The sequence below is a fragment of the Chelonia mydas genome, chromosome 11 (assembly GCF_015237465.2).
Source record: "Chelonia mydas isolate rCheMyd1 chromosome 11, rCheMyd1.pri.v2, whole genome shotgun sequence".
In the NCBI taxonomy this organism is placed as follows: domain Eukaryota; kingdom Metazoa; phylum Chordata; order Testudines; family Cheloniidae; genus Chelonia; species Chelonia mydas.
Genome location: NC_051251.2, coordinates 61,271,560 through 61,293,266, shown reverse-complemented (window position 1 = coordinate 61,293,266; position 21,707 = coordinate 61,271,560). Strand labels below are relative to the sequence as shown.

Genomic DNA, 21,707 nt, shown 5'->3' with positions numbered 1-21,707 from the left:
TCAATTTATCTGAATGTTTCATTAGATGGTGTACAGTGATTACAGCAGCTGCTGTACATTAGCAAGACATCTTAAAGGAAAGCTGGCTTAGGTATCATGCTGACTGACAAAAGCATAGTATTAAACTTATCTAGTATTAAAAATACATCAGGAGGCCTCTCCTCTTCTCCAGCTGTGAGAAGAAAAGCCCATAAAGCCCATAACAGCAGGATTTCCTCCTGCTCAGCTGCCTACTACCTCTTTAGGGGAGAGATCTGACAAAGTGGAGACTAAAGTAAGTTTTTATTTATTTAAAGTGATGGAATTAGTCATCAGATTTCCTCAACCTCTGTTCACCAGCAAAGAGACAATCAGTTGTGGCTCAATCTGTGTTACCATAATGCTGCCAGGGGTCAGTGTTAAAACCAGCAGTGTAAGGGCCCTAAATCAGAGGGCTGCTCTTGAACTACCAACAAGTGTGAGGAGAAATGGCCACCATTTTTCCTGGACCAGAATATGGCGCAATACCAAACTGGGGATGGAGAGATTGTGGCAGGCAGGAGATTTCGCTCTCGTATCCTCCCAGCTGTTGGTACCTTTTAGAGAAGGTCAGGCACTCAAGGCCTTTGAAACTTTACAAGCGACTTCGACTGGTGGAACTATTTAGGTATTGCAACAAACTTCAGCCATGAAGGTAAAGTTAGAGTTTAGAGCAGACACTATATAGCAGGTCTTCCTCTCAACAAAAACAGTTAAAAATTCATGACTTAGAAAGAGGAACAGAAACTATCTTGATGCCTCTAATATTAATCAATCTAAGACTGAGAGCTTTAAAGCTCTCTCGGGTGCTTTGATTAAGGACATCTTGCCTCACAGGAAAAACGAAGCTTTGGAAAATCGGTAATCTTTGGGCATTACATTTAATAGAAAAGGCTTAAAAGGGATTACCTACAAGGGACCTTCGTGAATCTTTGGAAATTATATTGAACCATAAATCTGAACCTCTTCCGAGGGGTAATAAAGCCTTATCAGTTTCAGATAAGAAGTGGAAATCCTCAGTCTGCTTTAGGCGCATCATTGGCCAGGTCTGGAGTATCTGCCAAGACGCTGATTATTTCTTTAGCCTCTGTCTTGGATAGATAGATATATTTTATTTAGATTATAAATTTGTAAAAAGATTTTTTTAAAACCAAGAATGGAAATTTAACAGATTCCCAAATTTGGTTCACAACCTTCAAGCCCACAGAATAAAGTTAATTGCTCTAAGGGATCTTGCTGGGGATGATATTTCTGAAATTAACTTAGAAAAATAATTTCACGCATGCGTAATGTACAATTGTGATTGCGATACAGCCATGTTTTGTTTTTTAGGAACACAAAGCACAGTAACTGAAGATTTCAATTTTTCATTCAAACTGATAGTCTGGCAAGTCTGGGGAATACTGCAGACATTGATGATGTATAAAAATGTATAAAAATTCAGTTATACCTGGGTTTTAACAATTTTTAAATTGTTACGTTTGTTTTTTAAAATGAAGTTTGAGTTTAGTTTAAATTGCACCACGTAGTGCAGCATGCCAGAGACCTGCATGTCTGAACATTGATTGGCCTTATTTATTTTTAGAGACCGAGTGCAACCCTGAAATTCTTCTCCAGGCAGAACTCAGAGAGCTGCAGGACCCCATAATGGTCTCCTATGATATTAAGACATTCTATGTATTTAAGGCATCAGAGGAGTCAGAAGCACCGGAGTCTATTGCTGGCTCTGTCCCACACTGGCACGGTATGCCCTTGGGACAGTCATAGCACTTTGTTTCCCAGCATCCCTAGCTGTAATATGGGGAAAACGGAATTTTCCTACTAGACAGTTGTGTTATTAGACTGAATTCAATCCTATTGGTAAAGCACTTAGAGATCCACTGAGTGAAGGCTCTATAAAAGGGCAAGATATTAATTTTTTCACTTAAAACATGAAACTAGGAGAGGCAGTGGAAGCGTTTGGCCCGGACTGTTAATGGCCCTGGCTTGGGTGTGCAAGTGGAGGGTGTATGTAACCTTGCCCCCCCACACTTGTGTCTCCTCATTCCCATGCAGCAACCAGGCACAATTTGAGTCTGTGTTCTCCTAACCCCCTCGTCACCCCCAAAGAGAAACAGCAGGATGAGCAGAGGGACCGTACTGCATCCTGCTAAGAGACCTAGTGTCACCTTGTGTGCCTGAATGTTTTGGGAGGCTGGCTGGGACCACGTGCAGCGAGTTGCTCCGGGGATGGTGCAAATCTGGGGCCGGTGCTTACGTTTAACAGTGGGTGGACATGACAGCACTGGAAATGACTCACTTTAGTAGAGTTTAAATTATATAAATGATTTGTTTGATGGGCTGGAAGTTACCTAAATATTCATGTTAAACTGATACAGAGACAAAGTATCTGGAAAACGAAAACAAAAACAAACCAGGCTGTGTCTTCTGCAAGCTTTTCCTTTGATGGCTAGTATTTTGCTATGAACCTACCCAGTGCTGATCATAATCAGATGGCCATGTTCTCATCTCATCATCCTCGTAGAAAGGTAAACCGTCTCGCCTGGCTTGATGGTATTCCTTTCGTAACTTCTGGATACGGTCTGCATTCCCACCAGCTGGACAGCCACTGGAAAATAAAATTATAAATTACATATGTACAATCCCCACCCTCCACATAATGCTGATATCAATGTGATAAACGTACCATGCAACTCTGACCCTCTGCACATTCATTCCTGTGAACAATGACAAATGGCTCCCATATTTAAATAAACAACAACAATAATAATAATAATCTACCACAGAAATATTTACTTTTTACTCTAAATATGGAATTTTCCCTGAAATAGCCTTTGGCTGAGGTAAGTAGCATTCAGACCTGGAGCAGTATAAGCTTTCTGGTCTGACATTTCATGAGCTATCAGGGCTAGGAACAAAAAAGTTCTATACCATAAAAAAAGACAGGAATCCCACTCTCTATTACAAAAAGAACTAGGGTTCCAGCCTTGAGAAATGGAGGGTACGGGGGGACACGAGAGAGAGAGAGTCCAACTATAAAATGGTGATATTATTACATACAGAAGAGTAGCATCTGGTACTTTTAAATGTTTGTAAAATGTATTCGACCCTAATACTGCAAAGACTTACACATGTGCTGAACTTTATGTACTGAGAATAGTCGCAATCAAGTCAATGGAGCGACTGACAACGCGTGAGTTCAGCACACGCACAAGTATTTGTAGGATTAGGGCTGAATACATTTGACAAACATTTAAAATGATCCGCTACTACTTTCCCATATATAATAATGTCACTATTTTACAGCTTGACTCCCCCCCCCCCTCTATTTCCCAGGGTTGGTACACTAGAAGCACTGTCTACATACCTATTTTTAGAGCACTAGCGCAAGCCCCGCTAGTCCGAGTCTATGGAACTCTTCTAAAATAGTTTTTCTGTAACATTTTGTATATGGAAAATGCAGACTACATGGCAGAATAAAGATTTTATTGGCATTTATTTGAGACATGTGCCTAATGGCTCTGCAGTATGGTGGACACCCCAAACTCCAGCTCATAGGAACAAAACCGTAATATTGAGGCACATAATCATATATTCTCTTATCCTGCAACCTTAACTCTTCCATTTTGTGTGTATGCAAAACAATACAGATGCTAATCACATAAGCACATGAACCATGCATAGGTGTGCCAGGGCACAGTGCAGGGAATCTTCACCCCGATATATGTTAAATACTGTATTTGGCACTTTTTCTTTAGCAAACCAAAGAGTCAAACCAAATTCACCTGCAGTTTGCAGCGATAAGATTCAACAGGCAAATATAAGCTAAAGATGCTTTAGAAAGAAAAGTTTCAGAGTAACAGCCGTGTTAGTCTGTATTCACAAAAAGAAAAGGAGTACTTGTGGCACCTTAGAGACTAACCAATTTATCTGCTTATGCTCTTATCTGCTAAGGCTTATGCTCAAATAAATTGGTTAGTCTCTAAGGTGCCACAAGTACTCCTTTTTTAGAAAGGAAAGTTACTCATTTAATAAAGGCAGACCTCAGCAATGTGCCCTATTTTATCCATAACATATAAACAATAAGCATAGCTTTTGAGGGGAAAAAAATCCTGATTTTTCTATCAACACATTTAAAAAGATCCTTGCTTTTTAAGGCCTAAGTCCCCCCCTTTCTATTGGGAGAGAACTTAGAGCTGTGCTAGTGTAACATAACACAGTCTCACTGACTCTGGAGTAATGGGAGATGAATATGATGCCTTCTCCAATGCTCATGCAACAGTTCCGAATTTCAACTTGGCTCCTGACAATTATGTGAATATATGAACCACATTCAAACTCACCAGATGAATTCAATCAGTGCTGTGCAAATATCGCATACATAATCTATTAGTTTACCCCAAAGAAACTGAAGCATTGAATTCAGACAGAATGAAGTCATCAGTAATAAAAAAAAGAAACTGATAAGGCAATATTAAAAAAAATCCACAATTTTCCGACATTTGTGGGGAAGATCATATGTTGCCTGTAAACTATTCTCCCATCTGCCTATAAATACATAATTAAAAAATATGGGTTTGATCAGATAGCAGTTCTCAAGTAGGAGAACAGTGGAAGAATACCAATTCAAATGCTTAGGATGCATGTCTGCTTATGCTGAAAAGAAGCCTGACCTTACAGAAAAAATATAAAAACAATATCCCCATCAAAGTCAATTTATATTAAATAAACCCACTGGAACTGCTCATTTAGGCTTGTGAGTGAAGGAGACTGAACTATTGCAGGAGTCCAATCTACATTTTGATGGTCACCTCCTGAAAGAGCTCGAAATGACCAGAGACTTCACTGCTTACACAATTTAGTGCATAGTTAATTTCATTGACTTAGCTTCTCACCCAATAAGCTCTTCACACTTAGAGTTATACAATACATCTGATCACACACATTCACACAAAAAATTTAAGAAGGCTGTGGAGTTGTCACCTGTCAAGAAAAGATTTCAAGTGAACTGCCTACTCCATACAAAGCCAGAAGACTTTGTAGCAGATTTCAGAATGATTTTCATTAATTTAATGCAACTGAATCAGAAGTGGCTGAGGCTGGCGTGAATCACAGAATCACTGAAATGTAGGCCTAGAAGGAGTCCCCTACACTGAGGCAGAACCAACTAAGCTTAGGCCACCCCTGACAGGTGTTTGTCCAGCCTGTTCTTAAATACCTCCATTGATGGGGCTTCCACAACCTCTCTTGGAAGCTTATTCCAGACTTAACTGGTCCCACAGTTTGAAAGTTTTTCCTAATATCTAACCTAGATCTCCCTTGCCACAGATTAAGCCCATTACTTCTTGTCCTACTTTCAGTGGAAATGGAGAACAATTGATCTCCGTCCTCTTTATAACAATTCTTAAAATTTTGAAGACTCCTATTAGCTCCCCCCCACAGTCTTCTGTTCTTAAGACTAAACATTCCCAGTTTAAACCTTTCCTCGTAGGTCAGGTTTTCTAAAACTTTGAACATTTGTATTGGTCTCCTCTGGACTCTCTCCAATTTGCCCACATCTTTTGTGAAGTATGATGCCCAAATTGAACACGCTACTCCAGATGAAGCCTTCCCAGTGTTGAGGAGAGCAGGACAATCACCTCCGGTGTCTTACACACACATCCCAGGATGATATTAGCCTTTTTCACAACTGCATCACATTGCTGCCTCTCATTCAATTTCTGATCCACTCTAACCCCCAGATCCTTGTCAGCAGTACGACCACCTAGCCTGTTATTCCCCATGTTGTAGTTGTGCATGTGGCTTTCCTCTCCTAGTACTTGGGTTATTTGGACTTTTGTTGCCCTGGAAGAGGACTGTGACAGTCACACAGCTGGAGGGTTGACCCACATGACACCCTGGGAGAGTCAGTAAATCCTGGCTGAAGCTCTTAAGGGAGGGTGCTAGACAGAGAATCTGCACCTCAAAAGTGTGTCTAGGGCCCTTAAGAGATGGACAGTGCATGGACTCTGTTCAGATTCCAGAGGCCTAAGACACCTGGGGATTTAGTGGCTGGATCCCCTCACAGATGTCTGAGCGGCCAAGAGGGGGCGCTCCACTAGATTTATGTCTCCGCACTTCTTTAAACACACTGCAAAATTACAAACAAATGTAGCATGTAAGGACTCCGCTGAATCACTTAAAGACATATACATATATTTCTGAAAGGCAATGAACATTTTGTTTCCAGTGGGTTTCCTAAATGCATTAATATTGCAAAGCTTTTCTTTTCAGCCACTTACCTCAGGATGTAATTTTACCCAGTTGACTGGCAGCCTATAAGCAACTTGTGGTTACATTTAAATTTTTTTTTCAACAATTATGAAAAATGAATACTTGCTGAAGCTTTCATTCACAAATGAATAAAATACAAAACTAATCTCATGTTGATTCAAAAGAATGGGCTGAATCTTCCATTCACTACCTATTATAACACAAAACTAATTATATCATAGCTACTAAAAAGAATTTACTGCCTTGAGCATACATATAGAATACAAAGAAACACAATACACCACACTGTAGATTAGTACTGTTCATCTATGGTACCTCTCATTTAAGAAGTCAAGACCAAAGCATTTCAAAGGATACAATATGGTGCCAGCATTTATTTCCCTATGCTGAAATGTTAAGTTGTTTATCAAGGTGTTTTAGCAACCTCAATAAGAGGAGGGAAGAGAAAAAATAGTTGAAAAAATGACAAAAAGAAAATCCATAGTCAGAACATAATTCTACAATATTTCAACGTCCATCTTTGTCAGCCAAGAGAAACAGAGTTTAGGAAGCAACGAGCTTTTGTTATCGACATCTGCACTTGAGTAAATGAATGATATTCCAATAAAAAGCTTGTCAGAAAAATTCTCATTGACAATTCCAGAACCTGCAAGATAACAGAATATCTTCAAGGTTCATAGGGAGACAACTCAAATTTTAGGAATATACGTCAGGCACTGACAACCAAATCTGGGAAATATAAATCTTTATGGAAATTCCATGAGCTTGATGGACTCGTCAGCACTTACTTTTCTGGTCTGAGCAGGAAGGTACCTTGTGTGTATGTACTTACAAACTTCATCAGTGGAAAAGGGGCCACGCAGGATGCTTCATTTGGCAACTGTGAAATGCTTGTCAGATCCTGGGAACAAAGTCTGTGATTCTGCCTAACCATTTGAATGGGGATATATTAAGAGGTCTGTGTATAGACCGGTTGATAGACAAATAGCAGATAGATACAGGGAAGTACATATATCTCTCTATACCTAGAAACGTGCACAAATACATCCCAAGCTGCATGCATACACAGATAATTAGAGAAAAACCAAATTAGAGAGAACTTCATTTATAAAAAGAAAAGGAGGACTTGTGGCACCTTAGAGACTAACCAATTTATTTGAGCATCAGCTTTCGTGAGCTATAGCTCACTCGATGAAGTGAGCTGTAGCTCACGAAAGCTTATGCTCAAATAAATTGGTTAGTCTCTAAGGTGCCACAAGTCCTCCTTTTCTTTTTGCGAATACAGACTAACACGGCTGCTACTCTGAAACCTTCATTTATAAGTTTAAGTCTACATACTAAAATTTCTGACGAGCATCATAATTTGCTCTACAATACCGAAAGAAAAAGTCATAAAAGTTCCTCAGCTGCACATACGTGGTCACCTTTCAACTCGGCAGGGTAACATAAAAGCACTACAACCACTTCTGTCCAAAAGGTCAAAGACTCCTCAAGCAGCACATGACCATCATGTGTCAGGATGTAAATTGAGCCCTGCTGACCTTATAACATTATTGCTGACCCTTTGACATTAGAAGCTTAGTGGATAGAAGGCAGATAATATTCTTAGGCTCCTGTGGATTAATTTTTTTTTTAAAGTTCTCTTTCTTTCCTATTCTTACCAGGGCAATTAGCTGTAGAATTAAGCCTTTCCTGCTCAAACCAGCTGACAATGTGTTCACAGGAATCTCGCAGAATTATTTGAAGACTAAGACTGATAGATAAGTTCTATCAAAACTGTTTATAAAATCTCTCTCTGTGACTGGACATGAAGCATCTATTTATTGTCCCCTCCTTTCTCGTGACATGCAGCACCTCTTCCTATTTGTGGTGGCTGATGGCCCAGCCACTCAGGTGAGGACCATCTCTTCATTCAGGGCCACATTTTGTCTCCATTCCTGTTCCTTTTACAACCTGTAGCTGGCTCTCACCGTGTCACATGAGAATGGGAAGTCAGCCTCCTTTTGCCTTAGAAAAACAAAGCTGGCATACCGTAGGGTTAACCTCATCATGGGCAGGTATAAAAGAGAGAGACATATGTAATTCCAATTAAAACAGGTTATTTGTGATCAAATGGGAGGGAAAGACAATTTTTCAACATTTCTTGTGCATAACAAGCATGTATTCTTTGTGATGGAAAGTGATTGTTTTGTTCTGCTCAGCTGAATATGCCTGTTAAGGGAAAGCAATCACCAGATTTTAATTAATTAAAAAAAAAAAAGGTGGCTTATAGCTCAGTCTAGCTAACGGTAATGCCTGAGTTTCTGGCATGTGAACAGTTTACTTCTGTCTTGTTGGTCTGAGATGTGAATGTGTCTCAGAAGGGTTAGGAAGAGCAGAAAGATTAGGGACTCGGGTGCTGACAACAACTGAACTCTCCATAAACAATACCCAGTGAAAATAATGAAAACCAGACTTTCCTGGTATTGTCAGTAGCCTCTAGACAATGCAAAAGTTTCTGGTTTCTTCAGTAAAGATGATATCAATTATGCGTTTTATCCATCATGATAAAGTCACGTGCTAGGCATAATTGAGGGCCTTCTCTCTGAGGTAATTTCTTTTGGATTTATAAGGCAAAGTACTTAAATTGCCTTTTTTGGCACTTTGTATTACAAGCTGGTTTTATTCTTTTATTTTACTGAAGAAAAGCAGCTGGCATATTTGCAATGTATAGGTCACACCAACACAGAGTGCACATTTTCAACCCTCCCACCCCATTTACAGCAGCTTTAACAATTCAACAAAGCAAATGCTGAATATTAAATCATTGCAAGGAAATACAGTTACATTTCTTAATGGTTATCACACCTGTATGCAATTGGCAACTAGTTTTTTTTTATTTGCACACTACTGCTTTTCTGCACTCGAGTTTATTAACCTTTTTTTAAAAAGGCAGAAAAATTCAATAAAATACCTTGAAGACTTCTAGGAAGAGGCCCCCTCGGAGGCCACTTACTACAAAAAACAAAAGCAGGAGGGATACTGGGTGACAATACACTGAAGCATTAATTTCTGAGCTCCCATGTGAAGTAAGAGATTGAGGATCAGAGAGCTCAAGCATAGTGAGCAATGCAATCCACATCCTAAAATATATTTTGATGAAAACGGCAAACCCAGGGCTGACTTTATCTATTATGTCAAAGAAAGCACCTCTCCAAGTTATTCACAAGGGACTACACTCTGCTCTGTTACACACATGCAAACCCATAGTACTTGCAGAGTAGCAGGAACTAATTCACTGTGTGGATTCTTTCTACAATACCTGGCCTAAGTAGAAAATATTGTACATTTAAAACGTCACCAGTGAAGTTCCCTAAACTTAAAATTACAATTCACTGAGTTTGTAACCCCATCGAAGAAATAAGGTACTCCTCTCTTCTTTAAAAAAAAAAAAAAAAAGTATTTATACCCTGCCCAAAACGTCGGGGGGCGGGGAGGGCGGAAGATAGATCATATGGTCAAAATGCATCGTTATTATAAAGTGGGTTTTTTAATGGATGATCACTACTGGGATAACATTAATCTAGTATTAGGACTTTTACGGGAAAAAAAAATACAAATGTAATTTATCTCTTTAACTGTCAGCTGCATTTCTAGAGCTTTAAAGTCTGTAGCTTCCAGGGGCCTTTTGTCTTTCTGCCATAGCAGGAATATCTTGGACAGCTGTAAGAGCTTCGTAAGCTATCTTTCTCAAAATCCATTAGCTAATTCAAGGAACCTAATTAGAGCTGCCATTTTGATGGAGCATACTGAATGCTTAGTACAAACTAGTAACACCATCAATGTTTATTAAAAATCACAAGAACCAAAGCTCTCAGTTCCATATAAATATTATTAATGGACAAATACACAGTACTTATTAAAACACATATGGTGTTAAATATCTATACAAATATACCTACACTAAGACTACACACATGACCAGATGGAAAAAATATATTCATAAACACTGAAAAATGGAAGTAAAAGCTAAGGACTATTTTATATAAAAACTGTTGAAAACTAAAGTTGCCTCCTTTGGTGACATCTGTATGTGCATTAAAGAAAGCAAAGCAGGCTAAGAATTATCTAGTTCTCATGTTTTTACTGAGCGGCATGCTGACAATTTGGAAAGAATTTTATGCTTCCCTCAAGAATGTTCCCCAGCTGGAGCCATTTTCTAGCTTCTCTTACATCAGCCACTCCAATTGCCATACTGTGCAGACATTTACACATAGACCAACACTGAACTGGTTAGGGCATCCAAAGATTTACAGGGAATTTGCACTGTTGAGCTGTAACTGAATTTTGCTGCTGACAGCAACAAAAATGGTCAAGGGAGCCAACAAATAAAGACATCTGGAGTAATGCTCTCCTACGCTTCACTGTATAACAAGCCCGATATAATGAAAGAACAAATCTGGACTATTGAGACAGTAGTGGATATACAGCTCATTCCTAAGAACATCAGAGACCTAACTAGGTTACGATGTACTCGGATACACCTTGCTGCGTAAATAAAGATGTTATTTGGAGAATTCATGGCCTTGTTTTCAATTCAGAACCCTGACAATCTGAAATACAGAAGAGCTGATATTACTTGTTACTCTTTCCAATTTGATGTACATCTTCACATACATCTAATTTTGTCTAGATTCTACTTTTCTGTACAACCAAACACATGTGAAAAGAGAAAATCACATTTTCTATAGAAAGACAATAAGCCACCAGCATGTGTAAGGTGAAAAGTGTAAACCTTACAAGGAAGAATATAATATTCTAAGTACAAAACAAAGAGGAATAGTGTAAATAGCAAATGAAATAGCTTTTAATGTATTTCATTAGCTGTCAGTGCAATGTGTGGCAAGATAAAACCATACTATGTAGTATCCAAGCATGCTAGAATACCCCTTACGAAACATGGGGCTTCTTATTGGAGATGCATATCATTTACAGGAAATCTTTGGAACATCCCAGGTCTAATATAATGATCCAAAATTCACTCATCTTAAATATATCACTGAAATGATACAAGAGCGTTTTAATATAGATGCAACATGGATGTTCAAAATTACACTTAATACATAAGGTGGGCTTAAAAGAGTTACTTCCCTGGGGAAGCAGCAGTTCAAGGGACTAAAATCTCTATCGCAGTACATTAGCTCTGCCATGGATGGTGCAGCAAGACAAATTCATTTTAGCTGTCAAAATGATACGGTCACATTTTCAAGCTATGGATCACATGTATGCATTCTCAGAGGTGTGCACATGATAGACAAAGGGCTATGTCTGCAACTGAGGCACAGATAGATTTTACACATGTAAGATCTAAACATTGTCTCTTGTGTGCCCAAAAGCTAGTGTGCAAAGTTGCACATGCACGTTTTCTAGAAGCATCTTAGTTCACATCAACAAGACTGACATATCTCAAGGTATAAAATGCACTTTATGGTAAATTTTGAAATTTAACAAGGCTTTGCCATTCCTGGGCATTCCTGTCTGGGCTACTCTTTCCATTTCCTCTATGTTGTTAAGTCCCAAAAGTTTTCCCTCTCTAAGTACTGTTTGATGGAAGGAATCTTTCGGTTGGCCCCTTTTACGTGTTCCTCTACCTGCCCAATGGCACATCTGCCCTGGCATATGTTCTGGCTTCATTCTTATATATAGTTATTATGACAATGTTAAATTAAACCAGGCAGTCAAAAATGTGTAAACTACAACTGGACCCAACCACAGAGTTTAACTCTGGATTCAGACCCCATTCCAAATTTCCCCAAAGTTAAAGGTGTTTGCATTGATATGACCCACTGTAGAGAAAGGAACAAGCCAAACATTTTGGCTTTGAGTTGGAACTTACTCCAAAGCAGCGGTGGGCAACCTGCGGCCCGTTGGCTGCATGTGGCCCATCAGGGTAATCTGAATGAAGGCTGCGAGAAATTTTGTTTACATTGACCATCCGCAGGCATGGCCCCCTGCAACTCCCAGTGGCTGTGGTTCACTGTTTCCGGCCAATGGGAGCTGTGGGAAGCGGCAGCCAGCACGTCCCTGTGGCCCGCTGCTTCCCGCAGCTCCCATTGGCTGAGAACGGCGAACCGCGGCCACTGGGAGCTGCGGGGGGCCATGCCTGTGGTCGGTCAACATCAGTAAAATGTCCTGCAGCCCGCAATCAGATTACCCTGATGGGCTGCATGCCGCCTGTGGGCTGCAGGTTGCCCACCACTGCTCCAAAGGGTTGGATCCAGTGTTCTGCTTCAGGGCTATCTCTAATGAGTATCTTTCAATGGGTCTTCCTCCCCCCACCCACAGAGCTTTGTCCTTAACCCTCTCTCTTCTCCAGTTACATCTGATCACACTGTTTCAGCGACCATCCTTTGGGATATGACTTACAAATCTATCTTTCCATACCTGACTTGTCGTTCTCCCCTCCTTCTTGCACCTCTGCCTGTCTTTCTGACATCTCCTCCTGGATGCCTTGCAGGCTACGATGCCAGCCTCATCCACCCATTTTTTAGCTTCTCCCACCAACTCTTCCCCTTCCCCTAGGCTGGCCTTACGCATAAAGCCTTCTCTAGTGTGTGAAGTGACTACCTCTCTGCCTTCAAATCCACCCAGGAGACCCACCTCTCCAGAGATACTCATAAAGCAGTCAGTCGGTTAATAATGGCTAGATTGTGGGGCAGATGGGGATAGTAGACACATCCTTTATCTTTCTCAACAATTTTAAAATGCTAATGGCTATAGTGCATAGTTCAGTAACAACAACTTCATTAAAATATTAATACTGTCAAGTCAAACACTTAAAAGTTAGAAAAAGTTCTTCAAGATCTGAAGACGAGCTCTGTGTGAAGTTTTTCTCTTTCACCAACAAAAATTGGTCCAATAAAAGAGAAATTCTCCCCCTTTGCCCTTGTCTCTCTATCGAGTATGAGAGAACTGCAAACTTTCTAAGGCTTATAATTTGGCCAAACTGGGGTGGATTTTCCTGGGCAAAAGGCACATCACTGAGACTAAACTGACTTCCCTTCCAAATTCCAAGCCCCTATTCCAAAGCACAGAGGCACTACAGTTTACTCAATGAAACAAGATTTTTTTTTTTTTAATATGGGCAAAACAATATATTTTCCCCTAATCTCATTGTCAAAATAGTGACAAAAAGCTCAATCTGTTTAGTTTAACAAAGAGAAGGTTAAGGGGTGACTTGATTACAGTCTATAAGTATCTACATGGGAAACAAATATTTAATAATGGACTCTTCAATCTGGCAGATTCAATAGCTGGAAGTTGAAGCTAGGCAAATTTAAACCGGAAATGAGATAGAAATTTTTGGCAGTAAGGGTAATTAACCATTGGAACAATTTACCAAGGATCGTGGTGGATTCTCCATCACTGACCATTTTTAAATCAAGATTGGATGCTTTTCTAAAAAGATACATTTTAGGAATTATTTTGGGGAACTTCTACGGCCTGTGTTATAGAGGAGGTCAGACTATATTATGATCACGATGATTCCTTTTGGCCTTGGAATCAGTGAAAACAGATAAACTATTTTAGCTTTCCAAAAAAATTCAGCCTGAGGCAGACACCGAACATGGGAAAGTTTAATCTGAATGGTTAAAGTTCAGCCAAGTCATAAGCAAGTGAGAATAGAGTCGGATAATGGAAAGTGCCACTACCAGCTCTGCTTATAACAACAGTGGTATATATTTGACTGATACTTCTTCCACTCTCCACATGTGAGCTGTCTTTGGAGACTGTAAGCTTCTTGGACCAGAAACAGCATCATCCTACGTTTTTGTACAACATCTAGCCCCGTGGAGACCTGATTCTGACCTTTGAGCACAACCACAATTTAAATATTACACAACAACAACAAGTTGGCGGGCTGGCTAGGTGAGCAGGTAGCACTGCTGCATGTGTTCCATTTGAAGCTGCAGTCAGCTTAATGAGATAGCTAATTGACGAGTGCTACTTCCTTCACGTGGCCATTAGGATAAGTACAGCACATGGATCTCTCACCCATCAAAGACAAGAAAATGCATTAATTTTGGACTTCTTAGAGCTGCTAATAAATCTGACACTGTCTGGCAGTTTTCTTCATTTCCTACCATTTGACAGATACTGTGATCACAAGTTACAGAGAATGTATTTTCCTCTGTGAAATTATCGTTCCAGTAAAACTAGCCAGAAGGAAACATTATCAAGGTACAGAAGCAGGGTATCATTTTATTTTATTTTTAACTTTAGGAAGCTACTCTGCAAATGTCTGTTGGTGGGAGCACAATATAAATTCATAACCCTGCACTATGCTGTATATATGAATTTATTAGAACAAACAAACATACCAGGTGCTTGTTTCTGCAGCAAAGTTAGTATTCCTCTCACAAAGAGTCAGCCTGGGTTTAGACAGACCCCTTACTGTAAATCCCTGTGACTTTTTTTCTCTCTCTCTTAAACTGACATTTGTGTGGAATCAAGCAAAATCTTCCTCATAATTTTTCATTACTAATGGCTTCTTTTTGGTATGTGCATTTGAGAGGAGGGAAGGCAAAGGGCAGGAAAATCAGTTTTAAGTGCTCTGCAAATGATCTTCCTGAATCTGGGCCTCATAAATCCTATCAAATGTTATATTTCATCAATAGGCTGGAAAAGCTTTTTTCTCTGCAATGATGAAGCCCAGCTTTAAAATTTATGGTTTCATTTTAGAAATGGACTATAAAAAGAGGCTGAGTTAGCTGTCTATCAACTGAACGTGAGACTAGCAAGTAAGGTGTGGGCTTTCAAAGTGTTTATATATATAATTGTGTGTATATCTACTTATGTGTGTGTATGCATATATACACACCTTTTTAACAGAAACAGTTCTTAAAAATGCAAAAAGGTTTGATGGTGATCATGACAGATTGATGTTGTGTTGTCATAAGAATATCCACACTTGAGTTTAACATTCCTTTTTTCATTAACTGATAAGAGTATTATTCTTCCTAAAATCCCTCCATTCATAATACCGATAATACTGCTAAAGGAAATATCACATTAAGAGTTTAACAAGCGATGGGTCACTGTGATTTGCTTTATGAATTTACATTTGGAGGGGTTCTCGCTATCTACATCCCAGAGTTGCTTGGTCAATCAGATACTACGATGATGGGGATGATATAAGAATCCAAGTGGAATAGAGAAAAAAAAAGTCTAGATTAATTCTTATGCAGGATTATCATCACACATTACCATGATCTTTGATGCTCAGCTCAATCTGAAATGTTGGTGGCAACACAAAGCCTATGAGTCTCATTGTTTATTATACCATGATGGAAATGCTAGCCTTTGGGAGCATAGCTGAAGCTGAATAGTGAATGTTAAAGAGGAGTTACACAGTGTTGAAGTAACATTTATTCCAGGCAAAGAATCGGAAAACAAAGAAATCTCTTCTTCTCTTGTTGCTGAGCTAACATACATAAAATTAAATACTGATAACTAAATTTGGATAATGTTAAAGGTTATTGGGGACACCCACTCCAAGGTAATTTCTGAAATAAGCACTTAAAACAAACAGCTGATATTACTCATTTATGAAAAAGCGGCAGAGAGTCCTGTGGCACCTTATAGACTAACAGACACATTGGCGCATAAGCTTTCGTGGGTGAATACCCTCTTCGTCGGAGGCACGTAGTGGAAATTTCCAGAAGCAGGTATACATATGCAAGCATTTATGGTCAGTAATGGGATATGCCACAATGGCACTGGGCAATCACTTCTCCAGTGTTCGCAGGCAATGTAGCCTATACAGAGCCGTATCATCCCCCAGCATTGTGAAGTCCCCTTAGAGAGCCCTACCAAGTTCATGGTCCATTTTAGTCAATTTAACGGTCACAGGATTTTTAAAATTGTAAATTTCATGATTTCAGCTATTTAAATCTGAAATTTCACAGTGTTGTAATTGTAAGGGGTCCTGACCCCCCAAAAGGAGTTGTGTGGGGGAGGAAAGGGGGTGGTTATTGTAGGAGGGTTTGTGGCGTTGCTGGCGGCGGCGATGCCTCCAGAGCTGGGCAGCTGGAGAGCGGCGGCGGCTGGCCGGGAGCCCAGCTCTGAAGGCAGAGCCGCTGCCAGCAGCAGTGCAGAAGCAAGGACAGCCTGGTACGGGATTGCCACCCTTTCTTCTGCGCTGCTGCCTGCAGAGCTGGGCCCTCAGTCAGCAGCCGCCATTCTCTGACCACCCAGCTCTGAAGGCAATGCAGAAGTAAGGGCGGCAATTCCACAACCTTCCTAAAATAAACTTGCACTCCCCCAGCAACTCCCTTTTGGGTCAGGACCCCCAGTTTGAGAAATGCTGGTCTCCCCCGTGAAATTGGTATAGTATAGGGTAAAAGCACACCCGGGGGCAGAGTGGGGAAGACCAGATTTCATGGTCCGTGACATGTTTTTCATGGCCGTGAATTTGGTAAGGCCCTACTTATAGAGCTTAATAAAGGGTTAAGGGCCAAATTGTGCCTCCATTTTACTGTGATGCAATTGACTGCAGTTGGGTTGCACGGAGTGTAGATCAGGGCAGAATGCAGTCCTTAAACATTTAGACACACTTTGGGTTGGGTTAAGGATGCCATGCTGCCTTATTGTTGAGAATGTCCTTTATTTTATCATCGTATATGGCCCTCAGTATGAAGTTTTGTATTTACATTTATATTTGTTTCAGTACTAAGTTTTTAGTGAAAGTAACTTGGTATTGGGGAAAGGACTGTCTTTTCATTCTGTTTGTACAGCACCCAGCACAATGGGGTTCAGGTCTATGACTAGGGCTCCTGGGGTTACAGCGATACAAACAATAAATAATAATAATATGAAACACAGTATATTGAAATGCAATAGGTGATATCCTAACACAGTGGCGGGCAAACTTTTTGGCCTGAGGGCCGCATCAGGTTTCGGAAATTGTGTGGAGGGCCTGTTAGGGGAGACTGCGCCTCCCTAAACAGCCAGGCATGGCCCGGCTCCCGCCCCCGCTTCTCGCCTCCTGACGCCCCCCCTCCCCGACTCCTGCCCCATCCAACCCATTCCCTGATGGCCCCCCCGGGACCCCTGCCCCGTCCACCCCCCACGCTCCCTGTCCCCCGACTGCCCCCCGCTGCCCCATCCAACCCCTCTTCTCATTCCTGACTGCCCCCCCGGGACCCCTGCCCCATGCAACTACCCCTTCTCCCTGACCGCCCCCGGAACCCCTGCCCCTGACTGCCCCCCGGCGCACCATCCAGCCCCCCCTGCTTCCTGACAGCCCCCCCGGGACCCCTGCCTCATCCAACCACCCCTTCTACCTGTCCTCCCCCAGAACCCCTGCTCCATCCAACCCCCCCGCCGCCCCATCCAACCCCCCCCTTCCCGACTGCCCCCGCTGGGCCCCCTACCCCCATTCAACCCCCCTGTTCCCCGCCTTGTGACCATCCTGACCCCTGTCACTCCCCCCCCCCCCCCCCGAACTTCCCTGCTCTCTGTCCAACCCCCTCGCTCCCTGCCCCCTTACCGCGCTGCCTGGAGCACCAGTGGCTGTAGCCCAGCTGGAGCCAGCCAAGCATCATGCAGCACAGAGCACTGGGCCAGGCCGGGCTCTGCAGCTACCCCAGGAGCTCGCAGCCCGGCCGCCGAGAGCGTTGAGGGGAAGGGGGGACAGCAGGGGCGGGGCCGGGGGCTAGCCTCCCCGGTCGGGAGCTCAGGGGCCGGGCAGGAGGGTCCTGTGGGCCGGATGTGGCCCACGGGCCATAGTTTGCCCACCTCTGCCCTAACACGTAGAAATGAATGATGCTGCAGCCGCTTCCATTTGAATGGGATTTCTTGTTACTGGAAGACACCTTTAACAGGTCTTAACCAGAGGATTCTCACGCATGTCTACTGAATGGTACATTTCTTACTGCAGTGATGGATATTGGCAGTGTTCGATAAGCACAGAAGTTGCTGTGAAAATGCAGAGGCTGAAATATAATTATAACTTAAAAATATATTTTCAGATGCCAACAGAGTGATCCAATTTAACATTAATATCCATGAACGTTTAAAAAACAATATTTAACCATGTCTGAGGTAGCTACAATGTTATTAAAGGGCTCTGACAGGGAGGAGTAATAATTCTGGAAGTGCAAGAGATATACACCCACTTTTTCTCTCTTTCCCTCATAGTATTTTACCTTTGTTTCTGTTCCAAGAATTCACTTTAATCATGTAATTCAGGTCTCCCAGACTGCTCCTGCAATTTTCAATACCTGAATTAACTTTTCTTTAGGCTAAACTCCCTGTCTGTCAATGACAAGAAGTGCACCACACACATTTTCTCAATCATTTCATTCCTCTTTCTTCTCAATTTTTCTCCTGTTTTCTATCTTTGCTCCTATTTTTCTACAATTTCTCTCATAAACTTCACTGCCCCCTTCCATTCTCTTCCTCCCTTCCTTCACACCCATTCTCTCCAGCCCTAGCTTCTCTTTTCTCCTCTGGTTCTATTTGGTTTGATCAACTAAAACTAGCCCTTGTTTATGTTGGGAAATGTATAGTTCAAAGATAATAAGATATACATAACCTTTCGCCTCTTGGACACAAATCTGAATCTGGCTTTGATCAATTGTGACCAAAATTCATTACCATCAGATGGTTTTTCAGTGTCATTTATGTGAAATGCATTGCTGGTCTTACTCCAGTTTCTAATGGACAGCATACTTGCCTAACCACAGGCTTTTGGAAATTTCTCTGGCCCATGAAGCTGCTTACAAAATCTTAGGGTTTTCAGTAGTACAAAACATAAAAGAGACTATTATTATTTGTATTGCAGTTGCGCCTAAGAGCACCAGTCACGGACAAAGCCCCATTGCGGCATGTGCTGTACAAACACAGAACAAAAAAGGCCATCCCTGCCCCAAAGAGTTTACAATCTAAGTATGACACAAGAAGCATACAACAGCAGATGCGGGTGCAGACGGATACAACAGGCAGATGGGGCGGGGTGGCGGCACAAGGTAGCAATGAATACTGGTGAGCAATGTGTGTGACAGTGATGCTGAATATATTAGAAGAGAAAGAGAGATGAGTCTTGCGTAGGCAGGGCACAAAGAAGACAGTTCATGAGCCTGAGACCCACTGTTGTCTGGATTCTCTTTAAAGTCTACCATATATTATTTTCCTGATTTTTTTTTTTTTTAAATAACTTGATATATTTTCTTGGCAAACTGGAAAAATCAACTTTGGTGGAAGGGAAGTGTGTAAGGGTCAGCCAACAGTAAAGTCTCAGGCATTTCAGTTTCCCAGCGTAGGTAGTAATGATGGACAGATGCCCATATCACAATTGGCAATCACAGCAGAAAAATCAAGGACCAAATAAGCATACAAATAGATCAGAGCTTCCTACGCCAGAGAATCACCCATCAAGGATGCTCCTGCAGGATGCACTTTGGCAGATTGGATTGAGGGAATTTGCACTGCTGACCGGACTGTATCTATTCAGTGGACAGAGAATGTCATTATTTAGTGCTGTCTATCCAGCATCCTTCACAAGCACTAATTGTAGGGAAGAAATAAAGCTGGGTCATAAAAAACTGTACATCCAGACTGAAAAAAAACCCTGGATATCAAGTTTCCATCTGATGCATTTTGTAATGACCAGTGGTTTTAAGACCCAAAGGAGGTAGATTATTACTGTCTAAAGCACAATCACCTTAAAATTTCTCATTTCCCTTGAAACCCATTTTTCGATAATCAAATGGATTTCTGATCTTATTAATATGCAAAATTACCCTTCCTTCTCTTTCCATCTGATACACTGCTCCCTATGGAATAGTCATTAAGGCTGTTCCATGAATTAGCTCCATTTACAGGCAAAAGCAAGAACAGAGATACATCCTTACCATCTTACCCCTCTCCAATGGAGACCCTGTGACATATTGAATATATGCTTCTTGAATATGCCCTGAATCTTCAGGCACTCAGTTTGGAAATCAGAGTCTGATCTTGGTCCTGGGTTTCCTGTTTAGCTGCAAAATGTGCTCTCCCTAATCCCTCAGGCTGCTTTGCACTGTCATTTTTGTTTTCTATTCCAGATTTCTGCTGTATCTTTTTTATGGATATAGGAAACAAAACAAAACAACTGACATGAAGGAGACAGTCACAGAATTCACACCCATGAAGAAAACACAGGACAATATGTCCACATTTGCATTGCAATATTGTGACCACCTGTAAAATATTGACCTGATCCTGTGCCCACTAAAGACAATGGCAAAGGTTCCATTGACATCAGGCCCTATGAGAATTGTGCCAATTACAAGTTTACCACTCTGAACAGAACATTACGAATAGTTCAGTACTGCCTATGGTAGTCATGGAGACAATGATGAAGTGCCTATGGCTCACTCATCATGCTAACTAAATCCTCCATCCCTAAATCCTAGGGCAGAATCAGCCAATTCTTTGTCCTGCAGAGAAAAATAAAGTAAAAGGTGCTATATTACTGCAGTTCAGCTGAGCATTCCAACAGCATATACTCATGTGGGTGCAATATGGACCCGTGGGCAAATTTCCTTTAAGAAAACAGATCATATTCCAGTGCTTTGCAAGTGGTATAAAAATAGAATCCTTGCAGAATGGTATTTCAACTTTTCATTTAATTAAAAGAGAAATAATATCCCAAAGAATGTATTAGCTTACTCAGGTATTTCATAGCTGTGATGTTCCAGAGGATGGTGGTCTGCATCAGAATAGCAGTTTTGAAACTAGCTTCCTCGAGTTCTTATCTGCATCTCTTCATTGCTTCTTGGCTGGAATATATGCTTGGATGGTAGATTTTATAATTCAGATATGCGCTCAATGTGCTTTCTTAGGAATTCTTAAAAATCTGAAACAAGATTATGGGTGACATACTGGTCCTGTGGAAGTCAATGACAATGACAGAGTAGCTGAGCTCTAACAGCATTTCTAGCTTGAGCATCAGCAGCCCTTGAGCTTCAACCCCGACTCCCTGATGGGTCAGCTAGCTCGAGTTTAAAGCACCACTTGTGCGAGAGATTTTTATGCGTGTACAGGAGTCAGGTTATGGGCAACTCTTGAGATATACTTCAAGCTAACACTGCAGTGAAGACAAGCCCTAAGATTCACAATGAACTGTGTGTCTGAAATAGAACAAACCCAGTTCAACTCTTCCCTTGTTTCTTATGCTGTAGGTCATTTTCCAAAAGATCAGCAACAAGTTCTCAATCTGCTATTGCAGGGAAGCTTACATGAAGAGATGAATTTCATAGCATGCTTAATATGCAGACTCATCCTGATCTCCAGTTGTGGGTACTTCCATAGCGAAGGAGGGCCTTTCATCTAGAATGTTCTACTACCTGATTGGATAACTTGCTTGGAGACTGTCAGCTGCACAGTCTTGT

The 21,707-nt window shown here is 41.2% G+C and overlaps 1 protein-coding gene across 4 annotated transcripts in view; it reads right to left on the bottom strand.

Moving 5' to 3' along the window:
- The window catches only part of PARD3B (par-3 family cell polarity regulator beta), a 616,262-nt gene that overhangs the window by 72,055 nt on the left and 522,500 nt on the right, over positions 1–21,707 (bottom strand). For all 4 annotated transcript variants that reach the window (XM_037913130.2, XM_037913131.2, XM_037913132.2 and 1 more), the window contains one exon: positions 2,491–2,626. In XM_037913130.2, coding sequence (XP_037769058.1) covers positions 2,491–2,626 — 136 coding nt within the window. The remainder of the gene's footprint in view (positions 1–2,490; positions 2,627–21,707) is intronic.